We start from the raw sequence: 17,977 nt of genomic DNA on the forward strand, positions 1-17,977 counted from the left end.
GCCATGCTGGTTGCCAAGTGCTCAAATTTTTGAACATGTGACTGTGGGTATGATGGTTGTTAAGCATGAGGACCAGTTGTAAGTTCCTTTTTTCAATGCACTTTTAACCTTGAATGGTTGCTAAATGAATGGTAGTGAATTGAGAACTACTTGTATTGCAAAGGAGGAGAGTGAACAACAAAGATGACAGAATTGATTCAGCAGCAGCTGACTGGGAAAAGGGAGTCTTCAGGAAGGGGTGTGTCTCAAAATGTCAAGATGGTGGCCACCATCAGGTCGTCAAATCCTACTCCTTTTAATGTACATTGCAACCAATGGCTCTGGCTTCCATTTTGACCTTTTTCTGAGCCCCTCCATCTCCTGCAGACATCCATAATGGGATAAAGTGGAGGGAAAAATTGGTTTTCCATCTCGCATTTTAATGCAGGAACATAACAATCACTTTCACCTTAAAGGCTAGGCATTATGAGGTTCCGGAAGTCAAGGAATTCTTTGGCAGGACAAATGATCTCATAATTTCTCTCAGTGTTCAGATTTGCAGTTCAAAAGCACTGCCCTTGCTTTCTTTTCTAGCTTTTAAAAGTGGTAATTATCCTTGCAACTGGAAAAACAAAGAAAGATTGGTCTATGTCATCCTAATTAAAAACTGGAACAGTTGTTGCTATTGATATATGTGAGTGTGTATTATTTCCTAACAATTACTTTGTTCTTTGTTTAATATGATGCTATGACATTATTCTGGGATCTAATAAATATTTGGGCAGTTATCTTATTAACATAGTTTACATACATGGTATGAGACTTAAAGAGAAAGCAAATCATTTGTCATGTCATGTATTTATTGCTTTTCATTGCTGTGTTATGGTTTTTGTGCCAATAAAGAGCAATGTAGTCCCTGATTTTGTGATTAAACTCATTTGGACTTACATCTGAACTAGATTGCAGTCACTTGTTAAAAAGAGCCTTAGCTGTATACATAAGAGATCAAACAAGGAAGTTGGACCGTAAGTCAGATGATGCACTAAATAAAAACATCACAGCTGCAAATGTAATGTTGCCTAATAGGAGCTGGAAGTTTCACTTTTCTGCAGCTATTTAGGATTTTCATTTTCTTCTAAGAATGAAGAAAAGAGTCTTCATATCAGAGATGTTCTCTGAAGGTAACAAAGAGAAGAGTAGGAGTGAAATGATAGCAGTCTTCCAATATTTGAGAGGCTATCACAGAGGGAAGAAGGTCCACCTATTCTCCACAGCACCAGAAGGCAGGAGAAGAAGTAACAGATGGAAACTTATCAAAGAGAGATCCATCCTAGAACCAAAGAGAAATTTCCTGTCAATGAGGACAATTAATCAATGGAATGGCTTGCCTCCAGAATTGTGAGGCAATTGGAGATTGGACAGCCATTTGTCCGGAATGATATATTGTCATCCTGCTTGACTAGGTTTGGACTAGAAAACCTCCCAGGTCTTCTCCAGCTGTATAATTCTCTAATCAATCTGATGCTCCCACTGATAAAGCTACAGTATATTTGTTTTTGCTTTTTGATGTAGAAACCATGCAGATGCACAGTCTTGATGCTTTCCAATTCCACAAAGTAGTCCTCAACTTACGACTGGTTGTTTAACAACCATCTGTGAAGCATTTCCAGCCATCATCAAATATTGTATGCCCCTGCACCCCGGTCACATGGTTATATTTCAGGCACTTGGCAACCTCTTCACATTAATATTAGGTTGGTACTCCACAAGTAAAAATGAGCGACACAACCTGCATCAATATTGGTTGCTTTTTGTTCTAAAGTTTAGGATTTCTCAGAATTATTGCAACCACAATGTAAGGTTTAAATGATTTCAGGAAAAAAACCTTATCCAGAACCTCATAACAGAGCCTTTCATTCTACCTGCAACATTCTATGAATATCGTACTATTAAATACAACATAAATATTCTAAAATAAATAAATCATATATACAGTATGATGCCCACAGGAAATTCCTCAATTGACCTGATTTTCAGCTTCCTTGGTTATAGCCTGCATTACATAAGGAAACCTTTTCCCCACTCCTTCCCACCTCCCAAGTCACAAGTAGCCCACATCTCTTCTGGAGCGTCTCTCAGCATGCTTGACCGATTGAGTGAGGGGCTTCAGGGGAAGGAAGTAACCTGCTCCTCTAAATGATTCCATAGCAATTCTTTTTTCAGGTCTCTTTTCTATTGATAAATTCTTCGGTGGTAGTTAATTCATTTTTCCTACTAAACCTCTCTCAAAAGCAAGGACACTTTTAACTCTCTTTGAAGTACATTCCAGAATCGTATTTTCTTCTCAGATATTAGTAGAGAACTTGGGGTTCTGTTTGTGCAACCCATCCAGTCTCCTAGCTGAATCACTTGTCTCTATGCTGTAGCAACGTATGATCCAGAATTACCAGGTCGCTCTTGGGCTGGTGATTTTTCCGTCCTCCTAGCCATTGCAGAAGAGTTGGAGAGTGGCGCTATCTTTCGGGAATGTCTCAACATCTGTGATGGGCCAATTCACTTATCATGAAGAGAATCCAGGAGAGCCGGTGTACGCTTTGTTCCCCCCCCTCTACCTTTCTTCCACTATTTGCTCTTATCCCCATTTAAAGGAGTTGCGGATGGTCCCTATGGTGCAATGGAACCAAAAAAGGAGTGGAATCATTCCATTCATAGGTTCATTGAAGGCATATAGAAATAAAAGTTTGGAAAACTATTGCAATAATTAAAATAGGACAAAAAAAATGAGGCACTGGCTGGCTGTGCAAGCTGTTAGTCAATGGAACAAGTGGTCACACAAAGTAGTGAGTCATATGTCTGCTGCAGGGTTTTTCGAGTGTGTCTTGCATAAGTCTCTATAAGAACTTGATGGGGTTCCATAAGAGACTACAAAGAAGAACACATTCATTGGAACTCATCCAATTTTCTATGCTTAGAATTTTGCCTCTTGAGCAGACTTCTGGGACAATGATGATGGTTACTAACAGATTCTATGGTCTGAGAAAGTCTGGGAACACTTGACCCAGTGAGTTGTGCCCTGGACACATACTTAGCCTCTAATATCCTCCCCACTCTATGATTTGAGGATAAGGCAATGCACAGGGGGAGGCCAGGAGCTTCTGCAGGTAGGTCTGAAAAAAATCAAGATGGTGGCCACAACCATGTGATTGAAGCCCCATCTTTTTTTATGTGCATCACAAGCATATACATACACAAAGAGATGAGGTTTCAGTCAACTTTTTTGATCATCCTATGACCTCCCCTGATGAGAGTGGATATATAAAAAAAGTTTGTATTGTATATCCTGTGTATCAATAAATAGACACATCAGAAGCAGAAATTATCAAAGCATTAACGTCCAACTTTCCTCACTGCCGGCCCTACAGCATTGGGTTGTTGGAATTAGGAAGACCACAGCCTACTCCTAATACAGACAAATTATATTTACAGGGATCATCCTGTGGAATGCTATTTTTAAGTTCATTGCAGTGTTTTTTCTGCTTAACTCTATGACGTCCAATGCCCATTGATCCCACTATGGATGGATAAATGAAGGATAACAAAGCAATATTTTCCCCCAAAGTATGAAGTATAAATCAAATCCTGCAAAACAGTAAGACCTAGGGGAAAAGGTATGTTTTTTGAGAAGCGATACTAAATGTAAAATAAGTGCAAAAAGCTAAATCGGGATTGTTTGTGATTGTATCAATTTTATCCTGAAAAGTTTAATTTTCACTAAACTGTAACCAAACCAAAGTGTTAAATACTTTAGTAAATCCTGGAAGTTCCAGTGACTCAGTAAAGATAGGCTCAAGATCTGGAAGGAACTTAGACCTGGACACTGGGTCCTATCCAACAAAATGCAATCCAGTAGTGAGAAAAATAAGGCTTTATACTTAGACAAGAAGTGTAGGCTAGAAAGAATGCAGAGAAAGGTAACAATGATCATTAGGGAGCTAGAGATTAAAACATGATGAACGGTTGCAGGAATTGGGAATATCTAGTCTGACCAAGAGAAGGATCAGGAGTGGCATGGTGGCAGTCTTCCAATATTTGAGGGGCTGTCACAGAGAGGAAACTCAACCCATTGTCCAAAGCACCTGACAGCAGGACAAGAAGTAACGGGTGGAAACTTATCAAGAAGAGATCCAATCTAGAATTAAGGAGAAATTTCCTGATTGTGAGCACAATTAATCAATAGAATGGTTTCCCTTCAGAACACCGGTGTCAAACTTGACCGCGTCACGTGAAGTATCATGATGCATCGTGACATTTTTTGCCTGTGCGGAGCCGGAGTGGGTGTGGCCCGTGTGTAAGTCACCGGGCCTGCATCTCGCCAGTTTGTCACCCCTGCTTTAGAAGTCGTGGGTGCTCAACACTGGAACATTTTAAGAAGAGATTGGGCAGCCATTTGTCCAGAGTGGTTTTGTCTTAGAAGACCGCCTAGGTCCCTTCCAAGTCAGTTGTTCTGTATTCTGTATAACCCACATTTGACTTTGCAACGTTCTTCCTTTAAGCCTGTAATTGACTCTGATCAGTGTTAAATCTGAGCATGGGAGACTGGTTTCCCAAGCTGCTTTTTGGCAAGATGCTGAGCACCTCTTGAATTAAAAAAAAAAGATGAATGCCAGGCAGAACCTAATCCTTTAAGCTACAAAGGAAGGAAGCTGAAACATTTAATTCTGATCCTGTTTATTATAGACTAATGCACATTTCGCAGTTTGTCAGGTTTTGCATTGACAGTACAGTTCAGGGCTTCTCTACTGCTCTCAAGGTCTGAGACTTGCTCTCTGTTGCAGGAACAGCAGCACGTAAAAAGTTAAAGTAACCCAGCACTTTCAATCATTGCAGGATTAAACAGGGTTAGATCATTTAAAATGCCAAAGTTGTTTTTGGTATTTCTATACAAGGGCTGAAAACATATCTCCCACCTGCAATAAACAGTTTTCCAAACCAATGGAACTGTGGATGAGTTTTTCTTCTGGGATCCTTCTCAATCATTCATATTTTGGAGCTAGGAAACATTTGTCAAGACTTGGATCGACTCCACAGGGCACTGATTATCTACTGATTCTATTAACTGCTAACAGGAAATATTACACTCACTTTTCATGAAGGTGTAGTTGTTTCTTGATGTTCATTAACTTTTATGTTTCCCTGTTTGGCAGTTCATGAACTGCATCTGGAGAAAACATCAAGAGTGTTGACAAGGCCCCTGGATGCCACAGCCAGGTCATAAATTCACAGTAGGCCACCTCTGAATTTGATGCAGCAAGAATTACTTTTTATATATTATTAAAATAAAGTTTATATAAAAATAATTATCACAGAGAACCTGGTGATTTGATTCTCAGTCAGCTTGTTGCGAGGGAATCATAAAGCTCTTATTCCAAATATTTTTTTCCCATTTGTTCTCCTTTAGGCTACATCTTCATATTTTTGTCTGCTTTTCTTCAACAATCCTATGAACAATATTGTCCTGCTGTCTCAATATTGCTAATATAGACAAGTGTTTCCTGTTTTATTTTTTTTAACTTCCTCCTTTGTCCAAAAGGCCTCACATTTGAATTCTAATATTTCTAGGAAGTAGGCCTAGGCATACTAGCACTGGCACAATTAAATGGGGTTTGATATTTGAAGAGAACAGGATCTGATTCAGGTTTGATTTCAACATAAGTGGACATTCCTATTTACACAGATGCCAACAATGGGACTATTGTCCAAATATGTAGGGGGCAGAGTTTGGAAAGTGACATCATAACATGTATTGTATTTTATCACAGCTCACCTCCTCATGGATACCTAAGGATTTCAACTAGTTCGAGATTCATTTTTCAAAATTTATTCATGAGCCATATAATGTCTGAAACTATTTTTTTAGTCTAATAAGAGGTAGACCTATTAGAAGAAAATTTCAGTATATGCCATCTACAGCTTACTGCCACCAGATTTGAAATATCTCCCTTCTGCCTCTTTCAGCAGAGAGTGCAAGGAAGGGTTTTCCTCTAAACTTTCTATCAAAAATTCTTTAGAGAAGCTGTTCCATTGCAGTAAGTACTTTCTTCCAATTTAACAATGCAAAGTTTCCAAAACATGTTTACATTTTTTTTGGGGGGGGGGATACTTGGCTTGGCATGAAAGTGACCACTGAGATTCCCTTCATGGATGAGGTGCTTCATTGCCCCAATCCTGGATTTTCTGGGATGCTGAGAGTCTGTTTTTCCGGGATGCTCCTTGACAGGTGTGGCATCCCTTCATCGATAACTTGGATGAAATACTAACCTGAGCAGGACATGCTAACATAAGAACAAGGCGAGGATAGGACTCAGAACTGTGACCCCGTCCTTTGGGAGCAGCAAAGCTTCATTTTCTCTGAATTACCAGGATGCTTGGCCCAGATAGTTGGCAATCTTTTCCTTCTAGAAAGGTCTTCCTCATCCCTAAATGTATTTGATCCTAGTAGAGTTGTGGATTGATACTAATATTGCTTGTTCGTTCATTAGAAGAAGCAGGAGAAGTAGTTTGGCTACAGAGAAAGAGAATGGCATGTAGAAAATGGTGCTGTCATCAAAAAAGGTAAGCTGCTTAGATAGGCACCTTGCTTCCTGTATTCTACCAAGCCTTGCATGACTTTAAGCGGTCCCAGCTATGCAAGAATGTTGAAACAAGGTTTGACCCGGGCAATCAACCTTGAATCTATATTAAGAATATTGAGACCTAAATTGTGGAGACAGAGTAGCATATGTATGATTGACTTGTGAGGCCGGTGTGTTGTGCAATTAGTTCACATGGTGTAACAAGATGGTGGGTTTGTTGTCACTGGGACTTGTGGTGGGGGGACACGGAGGGAGGCTCAGCCAATCTCACTGTGTACATATTGTACTTTGATAATAAAGGTTCATTCATTCATTATAGTGTTTCTCAACTTAGGCAACTCGACGATGTGTGGACTTCAGTTCCCAGAATTTGTCAGTCATTTTGAGAGTTGAAATCCACACATCTTCAAGCTGCCAAGGTTGAGATACGCTGATTTAGTGCAAGAGGGACTACTAAAAGTCGAGAGCTTTGAAACCACCCCATTTATAGGAGGATAGCATTCTGCTTGCTGATCAACAGAATGGTAAGTATGAGCAAACAGGATGCCTCTCCTTTGGGAAGTCACCTCTACTCACAGGCTTACACTCCAAGAATACATGGGAACAGCTCTCTGATTAGGTCTGTGCACCAATTCATTTACTGCTGATTTGCCACTTAATCCTGCCCTAGGCTCATCTGACAAGTCTTGGGTTGTGCCTGGCAGGTGAGCAGCTTTGTCTATCGGTCTTCAAAGACGTAATCCCAGAACTGTCAAAAGTAAAGAGACCTGTGAGCCTCTCCTTCCCCTCTTGGACCACTTGTTTTCTTGAGAATAGCAGAAAGCTGTCCGGGGGCAAATGTCAGTGTAACGTAAACGCAACAAGGGCAGCTAGAACTTCCTGGGACCATTCTGTGCTGCTGCTGCATCAGCAGAGTGTCAGCATCTATCTTGCTTAGGGTTACCACTTGTCTCGTGGGGAGGGTGTGACTTTCTGTGCTGCACCCTGCCAATAGCTTTGACACTTCTGGTCCGTGAGGTCAATGGTGGAGACAGAGGCAATGGCTTGCCAGGTTATGTAGGACTGCTTCTGTCCTGTGGATGGACTGCGATGGAGAGAGGATGCTTGCTTGTGTGTCTCTTGGCCGTTGTACAGAGTTGGGGAATGGCGGTCGGTTGGATTTGGGAGGGCAGTTTCCTGGGACTGTCATTTGTTCTTTTTCTCCCCTCCCTGAATCCAGCTTTCTGAGACAACTTTCATCTCTCACCATCTCTTTTTTTTTAGGGAAGATCGTTCAGGCGATTGGAAAACAGTTTCAAAATACCTGTGAGGAAATGGATGATCTGGTTTATCTTTATGGACAGGGCTCAAGAGGGACCATTTCTCCTGTTCTGCCAAACTGCCCCTGGAAGGGAGGGTGAATCCTTTGCAGGCAGGAGAGAACAAGCCAAAATGAGGGGGGGGGCTCAGCTGCTAATCAATCAATCAATCAATCAATCAATCAATCAGAATAGAGCTGGAAGGGACCTTGGAGGTCTTCTAGTCCAACCCCCTGCTCAAGCAGGAGGTTTTATACCATTCCAGACAAGTGGCTGTCCAGTCTCTTCTTAAACACCTCCAGTGATGGGGCACCCACAACTTCTGATGGCAAGCCGTTTCACTGGTTAATTGTTTTCACCGTTGGGAAGTTTCTCCTTAGTTCTAGTTTGCTTCTCTCCTTGATTGGTTTCTGTCCGTTGTTTCTTGTCTTGCCTTCTGGTGCTCTAGTGCCTTGGAAATCATCCTCTTCTTTGTGGCAGCTGCTCAAATATTGGAACACTATTACCATATCAACCCTAGTCCTTCTTTTCTCTATACTGACCATGCCTGGTTCCTGCAACTGTTCTTCAGATGTTTTTGTCTCCAGGTCTTAATCATCTTAGTTGCTCTTCTTTGCACTTTATCCAAAAACCTGCAGTGATGAAGTGCCCACAACTTCTGGAGGCAAGCCTTTGCACTGGTTGATTGTCCTCACTGTTAGGAAGTTTCTCCTCAATTCCGGGTTGCATTTCTCCTTGATTAGTTTCCATCCATTGTTTCTTGTCTTGCCTTCTGGTGCTTTGGAAAATAAATTGACCCCCTCTTCTTTCTGGCAGCCCCTCAAATACTGGAATACTTCTATCCTGTCACCCCTAGTCTTTCTTTTCTGTAGACTAAAAGGTAAAGGTAAAGGTTCCCCCGCACATACGTGCTAGTCGTTTCCAACTCTAGGGGCCGGTGCTCATCTCCGTTTCAAAGCCAAAGAGCCAGCGCTTGTCCGAGGACGTCTCCGTGGTCATGTGGCCGGCATGACTAGATGCCAAAGGCGCACAGAACGCTGTTACCTTCCCACCCTAGTGGTCCCTATTTTTCTACTTGCATTTTTACGGGCTTTCTAACTGCTAGGTTGGCAGAAGCTGGGACGAGTAACAGGCGCTCACTCTGTTACGCGGCACTTGGGATTCGACCCGCCAAACTGCCGACCTTCCGATCGACAGACTCAGCATCCTAACCCACTGAGCCACCGCGTCCCTTTCTTCTGTAGACTAGCCATACCCAATTCCTGCAACCATTCTTCATACCTTTCAGTCTCCAGGTCCTTAATCATCTTAGTTGTTCCTTCTTTGCACTTTATCCAAAAACCACCAGCGATGAAGTGCCCACAACCTCTGTAGGCAAGCTTTTGCACTGGTTCATTGTCCTCACTGTTAGGAAGTTTCTCCTTAATTCCAGGTTGCTTCTCTCTCCTCGATTAAGACTAGGGGCAGGGACACCCAACCTGCCAGTTCTGGCGAAACTTCGCCTGCAGCACTCGAGCTTTCCACGCCGGCTAATTTTGCTGGTCCCGAGGCGCGTTGCAGGCGGGGCCTGCAATCGATCCGGCAGCTGAAGATCACCTCCGATCTGGAGGTGTTTTTTTTCCCCCCCCTCGGTCATAAGACCTGCCTCTCGGCTGGCTTTTTTAGAAGAAGGCGGCCTCCGTCCAACTCGACTTCCGCGCAAAAGACAGCCTGTCTGGGCACGTGCGCCGCCGCTGCCGAGCCTTCTCTCGGGCTTCTCGGAAGGCAGGAAGGCGGAGGTTTTTAAGCGCCCGCGGCGGGCTGCCAGCTGCCAGGCTCCGGGCCGCGGCTCCCTCTACAGGCAGCAGCCGCCGCGGGTGAGCCGTGTGTCGGGTAGCCCGGAAGCGCCTCCAGCCTTTACCGGCGCTCGCTCGCCCGCCGGTCCGCCTTCTCTGCTTGAGGGGAAGTCTTGGCCGCCCGAGGCCGCGCAGGCTCCTCGGCTTTCTCTCGGCGGGATCGGCTGGAAGGCTGCCGATGGAGGCGCTTCCCTCCCGGGACGAGAAACCGAACCCTTCGTGGGAGGCCAACTTCTGCTCGCGGCTCTTCTTCTGGTGAGTCGCCGGCGTCTCCCGGGCTCTTCTCCCCGCCGCGCCGTCCCCGCTTTGCTCCCGAATCAGCCGCTTCCCGCGAATGAATGGAGGCAGGCAGCCGGCTTCGAGGGGTGGGGGGTGGGGGTGGGGGGCAAGGAATTCGCCGCCCGGGAAAAAAAGATGCGAATCTCCGGAGACAAGTGCAGGAAGCGACGCTCGGCTTCGGAAAGCGGAGCGTAGCTCTCAGATCGAAACGATCGGAGCGCGTCTGAATGCTCGCAGAAGGGCAAAACGACCCGGAGGAAGCGGCTGGGAAACCCGACTCCCCCCCCCTTCATATTTTTTTTTAACCACTTTGGGCGACTTCTTAATGCAGGTAGTCCTCGACTTGCAGCAGTTCGTTTAGTGACCGTTCAAAGTTAGAACGGCATTGAAAAATGCGACTTAGGACCATTTTGCGCAGTTAGGACCTTGGCAGCATCCCCTTGGATCATGTGATCAAAATTCAGATGCTTGGCAACTGCTTCGTATTTATGACCATTGCGGTGTCCCAATGTTATGCGATCCCCTTTTTGCGACCGATGGGTTGAGTGGGGAAGCCCGGGGTCACTTAACAACCCGGGTTATGAACATATCAACTGCAGTGATTCGGTTAACAACTGTGGCAAGAACGATTGTAAATTGGGTCAAAACTCACTTAACAACGGAATTTTTTTGGCTCTATTGTGGTCGTAAGTCGAGGACTTTCTCCAAGCTTGGAACAGTGCAGCGTTACATATGGCAACCCCCCCTGGAATATTTTGGTTTGATGTAGCCAAATATGCTATTTAGTTTTACAGTTTAATTTTTCGAGAGGCGGAACCCAACAGTTCTCACATGTTCAGCCAAGTGGGTGCTAAAGCATCTATGGGGGGGAGGTTAAAAAAGTGAAAATGGCAGCTATGACCATGTGATCAAAGCCCCATGCCATCTTGCTATACCCTGGGGGTAAAGAGGGGGCAGGGCTTTGATCTCATGGCTATGGCCAACTGCCCCACTGGGCTGGGAATGCTCCATCTGGGGTGTAAAGCTTGAAGAAGTTGGACCAGCCTTATTGGTCAGATCATCTCTTCTTTGCCTGAGCAAGTGCACAATCCTTTGTAAAGCATTTGTGTCACACGTCCCTTCGTTGTGTGTAAACCTGGAAGGTCATACAGGTAGTCCTTGACTTACAACCGCAATTGAGCCCAAAATGTATGTTGCTAAGTGTTGAGCGGGTTTTGCTCCGTTTTACGGCTTTTCTTGCCACAGTTGCAAGTGAATTACTGCAGCTGATAAGTTAGCAACCTTGTGGTTAAGTGAATCTGCCTTCCCCGTTGACTTTCCTTGTCGGAAGGTGGTAAAAGGGGATCACGGGACCTTGGGACACAGCAAAGTCACAGTCATTCTGTTTCTAGGTCTTTTGTATTTTGTGATTCTTTTTCTTCTATTCTGTTGTATCTACAGCATTGTCTACTATCCAGACTTTTTTTTTGCCTTTCTTATCAACAATTATTAAGTCTGGGGTTTTGTCTGGCACATGCTTGTCTGTTTGAATTCTATAATGTTATGGTCAGTCTACAATCAGCCATTTCTTCTTATTAAGCACTGTGTCATCTCACACTCTGCCGTACTTATGCGTATTTTTATTTGGAAGAAAATTATACTGACTTCTGTAGCAATTTCTACTAAGAGCATAAAATTTCAGTGCCAAAATACAACACAGTAAGGGGATATCCTATTATTATTAATTGAATAATTATTCAATTATTAATTGAATTTAAACACAATCTTTTGCAAATGATAACTGATGCAGATGATAACTGTGATGTTATAATTGTTTGCTGGTGGCTGAGCACCCAGATTATAATCACATGACTTCAGGGACACTGGAACGATTGCAATGGTCACAGGATGACTGGTTTAACTTTGATCACTGAATGAGTGGTCGTTAAACAAAGTTTATCTGTATATACTGAATGAAGGTCAGAAGGTGTGTAAGTTGAGTGCAAAACTACTGGTTTGTTGTACCTGCAGTCTGCAACACCTGCAGACTGCAACATCACTCTGTTCAGCTGCAGTATGCGGGCATTGCCTTTACTTTCAGCAGAGCAGAACTTCTGCAAGTTATGAGGGCATAGCAGATTCTGCTCAGAACAGGAAGAGTTAATTCTTGCTTGGGAACTGTCAGCTTGCTCTATCCTAATATTGAATGTGAGTTTATCAATGATTTGTTTCTGTTTTTAAGTGCTTCAGATACTTTTAAAGTATATTCCACACCACAACCCTTGGCATCTATCCAAGGGTTATTAAGGATCTTAAAGCTGAGATTTGTGGACCTACTAACTTAAATATGCAACCCGTCCCTACATTCAATTTCTGTAGGGAGGAATGAATCGTGGCCAATGTAACTTCAGTTTTTAAGAAGGGTTGCCAGGGAGATCTAGGAAATTATAGGCCTGTCAGACTAACAGCTGTTCTGTAAGATTTTTATAAAGATAAAATTACCGGATACATGGAGACACTGACTTTGGTAAAGGATACCTAAGATGGCTTCACTAAGGGAGGCCCTATCTAGCTAATCTACTATTTGAGGATGTTAATAAATATATAGTTACAGGTGAGCAAGGAGACATAATCTACTTAAATAAAAAGCTGTGGTAAAGTCCCTCATCAACAAGGTCTCAGTTTAACACAGGGCTCTTCAAACTTGGCCCTTTTATGACTTGTGGACTTCAACTCCCAGGAATTCCTCAGCCAGGCATGCTGGCTAAGGAATTCTGGGAGCTAAAGTCCACAAGTCATAAAAGGGTCAAGTTTGAAGACCCCTGGTTTAACATCTATGGAATAAAAGAAGAGATCCTGAGGATAAGCTAAGGAATAAAAGAGCAAAACAAACACATGGAAATTATGTTCAGGGGAAAGATGAAATTAGTGGAGCCCCTTGTGCTCTATTCTAGGGCTGGAATATTTTAAACTATTTATAAATGATCTGGAATCAGACATAGCTGGTGAAAGAGGCAAGTTTGGTTAAGGTACTAAGTTGTTCAGGATGTTTAAAACAATAAGAGATTTCAAAGAGCTCCAGGGGATCTCTGCCGGTTGGGGAATGGGTGTTGAAACGGCAGATATCATTTAATGTGAGCAAGTGTAAAGTGATGTACATTGTGGCCAAAAATTCTAACTGCTCATACAAACTAATGGATCAGAGCTAGCGGTGACTGCTGAGAACCTACAGTAAAGATAAATGAATGTGTATCGACACAGTTGCATTTGCTGTCAAAAAAACGCCAACAGTATTTTTTTAGGCATAGTAAGAAACAGTACTGCAGACAGAGACAGAGATGCAATATGGTAATTTTATTTATTTTGATTTATTTATCAGATTTACAAACCACCCCTCTCCCTCACAGGGTAATGCCCTTAGGTAAATCACAGGTGCAACCATATCTGGAATATGAGGTGCATTTCTAGGCATCTCACCTCAGAAAGGATATAGAATGTTCAGAGGAGAGCAACTAAAATCTTCAGATTAAAGGGCTGAAGTTTCTTCTCCATGAGGAAAAGTTGCTTTCTTAATCTAGAAAGATGATGAATAAGAGGAGGCATAATTGAGCTGTACAGAATTATGCATGGGTAAAGGAGAACAAAGAGAAGTTATTTTTCTCTCCTTTTCTTTTTGTCTTAAAAAAGAGGCTGGAACAACTAGCAAAAGTCATGGGAATCGACAGCTGTTAACTTTGATGGCAGTGTAACTGCCCTTGAAGATCCTTAGGCTAGGACACACACTTCCTTGTGTTGACCACTGAGAGAACTGATTGTTGGGCTAGATGGGCCAAGGGTCTGACATAATAGTGTTATGTTCTCAGACCAGAATTATGAGTGCATCTATTTTACTGTTGTTAGCTAATTGTGAATTAAAATAAATTGAGTTTGAGCTGTCTATAGACAATTTTAGTAACATGGATCCAAAACTGTGTCTGGACTGGGACAGGTCTCTCCTTTACCTCCCTATTCAACAGGGATCTCTAAAGAAAGAAGCTCTTCTGATTCCCAGTCCAACGGAGGATATTAATTGCTGTGAACTGTGGTGGCGCAGTGGTTAGAATGCAGTACTGCAGGCTGAATATGCTGACTGCCGGCTGCCAGCAGTTCAGCAGTTCCAATTCTCACTGGCTCAAGGTTGACTCAGTCTTCCATCTTTCTGAAGTTGGTAAAATGAGGATCAGATTGTTGAGGGCAATATGCTGACTCTGTAAACTGCTTAGAGAGGGCTGTAAAGCACTGTGAAGTGGTATATACAGTATAAGGAATGGTTGCTGGAATTGGGTATGTCTAGTTTGACGAAGAGAAGGACGAGGGGGGACATGATAGCAGTGTTCCAATATCTCAGGGGCTGCCACAAAGAGGAGGGAGTCAAGCTACTCTCCAAAGCACCTGAAGGCAGGACAAGAAGCAATGGATGGAAACTAATCAATGAGAGAAGCAACTTAGAACTAAGGAGAAACTTCCTGACAGTTAGAACAATTAACCTGCCTCCAGAAGCGGTGAATGCTCCAACACTGGAAGTTTTTAAGAAGAGACTGGACAGCCATTTGTCCGAAATGGTATAGGGTTTCCTGCCTGAGCAGGGGATTGGACTAGATGACCTCCAAGGTCCCTTCCATCATCATCATCATCATCATCATCATCATCATCATCATCATCATCATCAAACAACTTTTATTCATAAAACATGAAACTCAGTCAACTGAACATTCAAATTGACTGGCACTAATGGTTGACACAGGTTGCTGCCAGCATCCTAGGTATCAACCAGGTATCTCCTTAAAATGTAAGATGTTCCAAGTAGCACAGTTTTTTGTAGCTTTGCTGGAGTTATTGCAGGAAGCTACAATTTCTTGATGTATTTTGCAAAGTTTTTGGACATAGTTCCCAGTGCCCCGATGACAATGGGTATCACTGTTACATGTTTCATCCATAATCACGCAGTTTCGATGGCCAGGTCGCAGTATTTCGTAATTTTTTCCAGTTCTTTTTCTTCGACTCTGGCATCTCCTGGTACAGCGATATCAATCAACTGTACGCTTCGGTTCTCTATGACTGCGATATCTGGCGTGTTGTGTTCCAAATGGCGATCTGTCTGTATTCAGAAGTCCCACAAGATCTTCACCCTCTCATTCTTGACAACTTTTTCCACCCTATGTTCCCACGACTTTTCGGACACAGGCAAGTCATATTTTTTACACAATGCCCAGTGGATTAGTTTAGCAACTCGGTCATGTCTAGCTTTGTAATCAGTTTGCACGATTTTGCTGCACTCACATATTAAATATTTGTCATTGCAAAGTCGGCAATTTGGATTGTCAGTGGATTTTTGTATCTTCGCTTTCATGGCATTAGTTTGTAGTGCTTGTTCTTGAGCAGCCAGTATTAAGCCTTTCATTTCTTTCTTGATGGTTCCCATCTTAAGCCATGCCCATGTCAAGTTGTTATCACATTTTCCTTCAATATTTTTCAAATGCTGTCCATGCAAAGCTTTGGTTTTCCATCTATTTAATCTGTCATCCAGCTGTTTTTCCTTATATTCTGCCTTTGTTTCTGTTATTTTGATAATGCTCTCTGTTTTTACAGCCTGCAGCAATTTTTCTGTACTTTGATTTACATTTACATAGTCATTCAAATTATTATTATTATTATTATTATTATTATTATTATTATTATTATTATCATCATCATCATCATCATCATCATCATCATTAAAGTGCTATTGCTATTGGAAATAGAAATTACTAGAGCAGGTTCACTTATGTCATTTTCTGATTACAGAAGATACTTTATGTGGAGCTGTGTGGAGTCTAATAAGTTCACGTTGTTCCAAATCTCTCAAATCCCAAATTCTTTTTGTTTTGTTTTTTCATTTTTTTTAAATTTATTTTTTTTACTTTGGAGATGTTTATTGTCTTCCACTCCGTAAACCTTGGAATTATCCATCTTTGTTTTGTTTAATTGAAGAAAGGAAACAATAAAATAAAACTTAGGGAGAGGCTAAAAGACTAAAAGTAAGTAAGTACTAAGTATGCAGATAAGTTAATTTATGTATTTAGATTTGGAAAGTTGCCCGACCCCCAAATAACTCTTGGTGGCTTACATAGTTAAAAGGAAAAAAAAACCAGACAATTGAATAGAAAAAGGGCATGTATGCCTAGACAAAATCACCCATTGCTCTACAAAATAATGCAGGGCCTCAAAAACAATCTAGTCCCCACCTGGGAGCAAAGCTAAATTTTCAAATATTTGCAGAATTTTTGTAGAGTGGAACTCTTCTGGGAGGGGCAGGGGGGAGCAGGGGGATGCTGTTCCAGAAGGCAGGTGTTACAACAGAATGCATGCTTCAGGGATCCCACTAGAATGACATTGTTTAATAAATGGTACCCGGAGTGCCCCACTCTGGCCAAGCAACAAGAATGATTAGGGGGCTGGCGGATAAAATATTTGAAGAAAGGTTACAGGAATTGGGTGTGTCTAGTCCAGCTGGCTCAGGAATTCTGGGAGTTGAAGTCCACGAGTCATAAAAGAGCCAAGGTTGCCTACCCCTAGACTAGTCTAATGAAAAGAAGGACTAGGGGCGACAGGACAGCATTGTTCCAATATTTGAGGGGGTCAAACTATTTTCTAAATGACTAAAAAGCAAGACGAGAAACAATGGATAGAAATTAAACAAAGAGAGAAACAATCTAGAGCTGAGGAGAAATTTCCTACCGGTGAGAGCAATCAACCAATGGAATAGCTTGCCTTCAGAAGTTGTGGGTGCTCCATCACTGGAGGCTTTCAAAAAGAGGCTGGACAACCATTTATCTGAAATGGTATAGGGTCTCCTGCTTGAGCAGGGGGTTGGATTAGAAGACCTCGAAGGTCCCTTCCAACTCTATTATTCTATATTCTGTGTTCCTTTATGACTGATCTTGGGTATGTTTCCTATATTGCCTATTTTGTCACTGGGGTCTTCATCCTTCCCATCACTTTCAACCTCATTGTTTAGTTGGTTGGGTTGGGGGTTTGTGCTTGCAATTAGGTCCCAAAGATCCTAAAGATTGTTCTAGAGATCCTAAAGTTTGGCAACCCTCCCCCCTCATTTTTACTTTAAAGTTCTCCTAATAAGTTGAGCCAGTTGTATTCTGAAAACATATTCCTAGTTCTTGTGAGGTGCAGCCCATCCCTTGCCAAAAGCCCTCCATGTAGGTTGGTAATGCAGACCCTGGTCTAAGAATCCAAAGTTCTCTTGGCGGCACTAACCCTTGAGCCAGTAGTTCATTTTTAAAATCCTTTGTTCTCTCATTGGATGTTGACCTATTGTTGGGCGTACCCATATGTATATTGATACCAATTAGTATCACTGTCCAAATGACATCATTGGAGATCATTTGCATATTGATGATACTGAACCTTGATGAATGACCTAACTCAGAGGTTTCTCACAGAAGTTAAACAGGAAGAGCACGAACATCAAAACCTAAAGAACCCCACAAGTGAGGGACTTCAAATGTATGTTGGAAATGTAAACAAAGGTAAGGGACATCTTAGTGGGGTAGCTTGGAAGGCCATATTTATTGATCTGCTCAACATCCTGCCACTTGCAACATTGACTCCAACTCTAGGCCCTTTTTCAGTTTTGAAGAATACCAACAGACCTTTAACAATCTGCATATGGATTAAGGTCAAGTACAAAGTCAACAGATAAATAAACACTGTCATTCAGATCTGTGAGGCTGGCCGATCGTAGTATGAAGAATCATGTCAGAACTAGCTCCTGTGCTGTGAAATTCTCATCCAAGAACTATACAGCTGGCTCTCTTTATAGCTTATTAGAAGGCTTTAAACATACTGTTTCACACTAAAAAGCAGAGACATCACCCTGTCAACAAAAGTGCGTATAGTCAAGGCTATGGTCTTCCCAGTTTCAATGTATGGCAGTGAAAGT

General features: G+C 42.4%; 1 protein-coding gene across 1 annotated transcript in view; it reads left to right on the forward strand.

Moving 5' to 3' along the window:
- Positions 1 to 9,687: 9,687 nt before the first annotated feature.
- The window catches only part of ABCC4 (ATP binding cassette subfamily C member 4 (PEL blood group)), a 220,790-nt gene continuing 212,500 nt past the window's right edge, over positions 9,688 to 17,977 (forward strand). The window contains exon 1 of the mRNA XM_081326452.1: positions 9,688 to 9,999. Coding sequence (XP_081182578.1) covers positions 9,923 to 9,999 — 77 coding nt within the window. The 5' untranslated portion in view covers positions 9,688 to 9,922. The remainder of the gene's footprint in view (positions 10,000 to 17,977) is intronic.

Source organism: Vipera berus (genome assembly GCF_964194415.1).
Source record: "Vipera berus genome assembly, chromosome: 4".
Taxonomy (NCBI): domain Eukaryota; kingdom Metazoa; phylum Chordata; class Lepidosauria; order Squamata; family Viperidae; genus Vipera; species Vipera berus.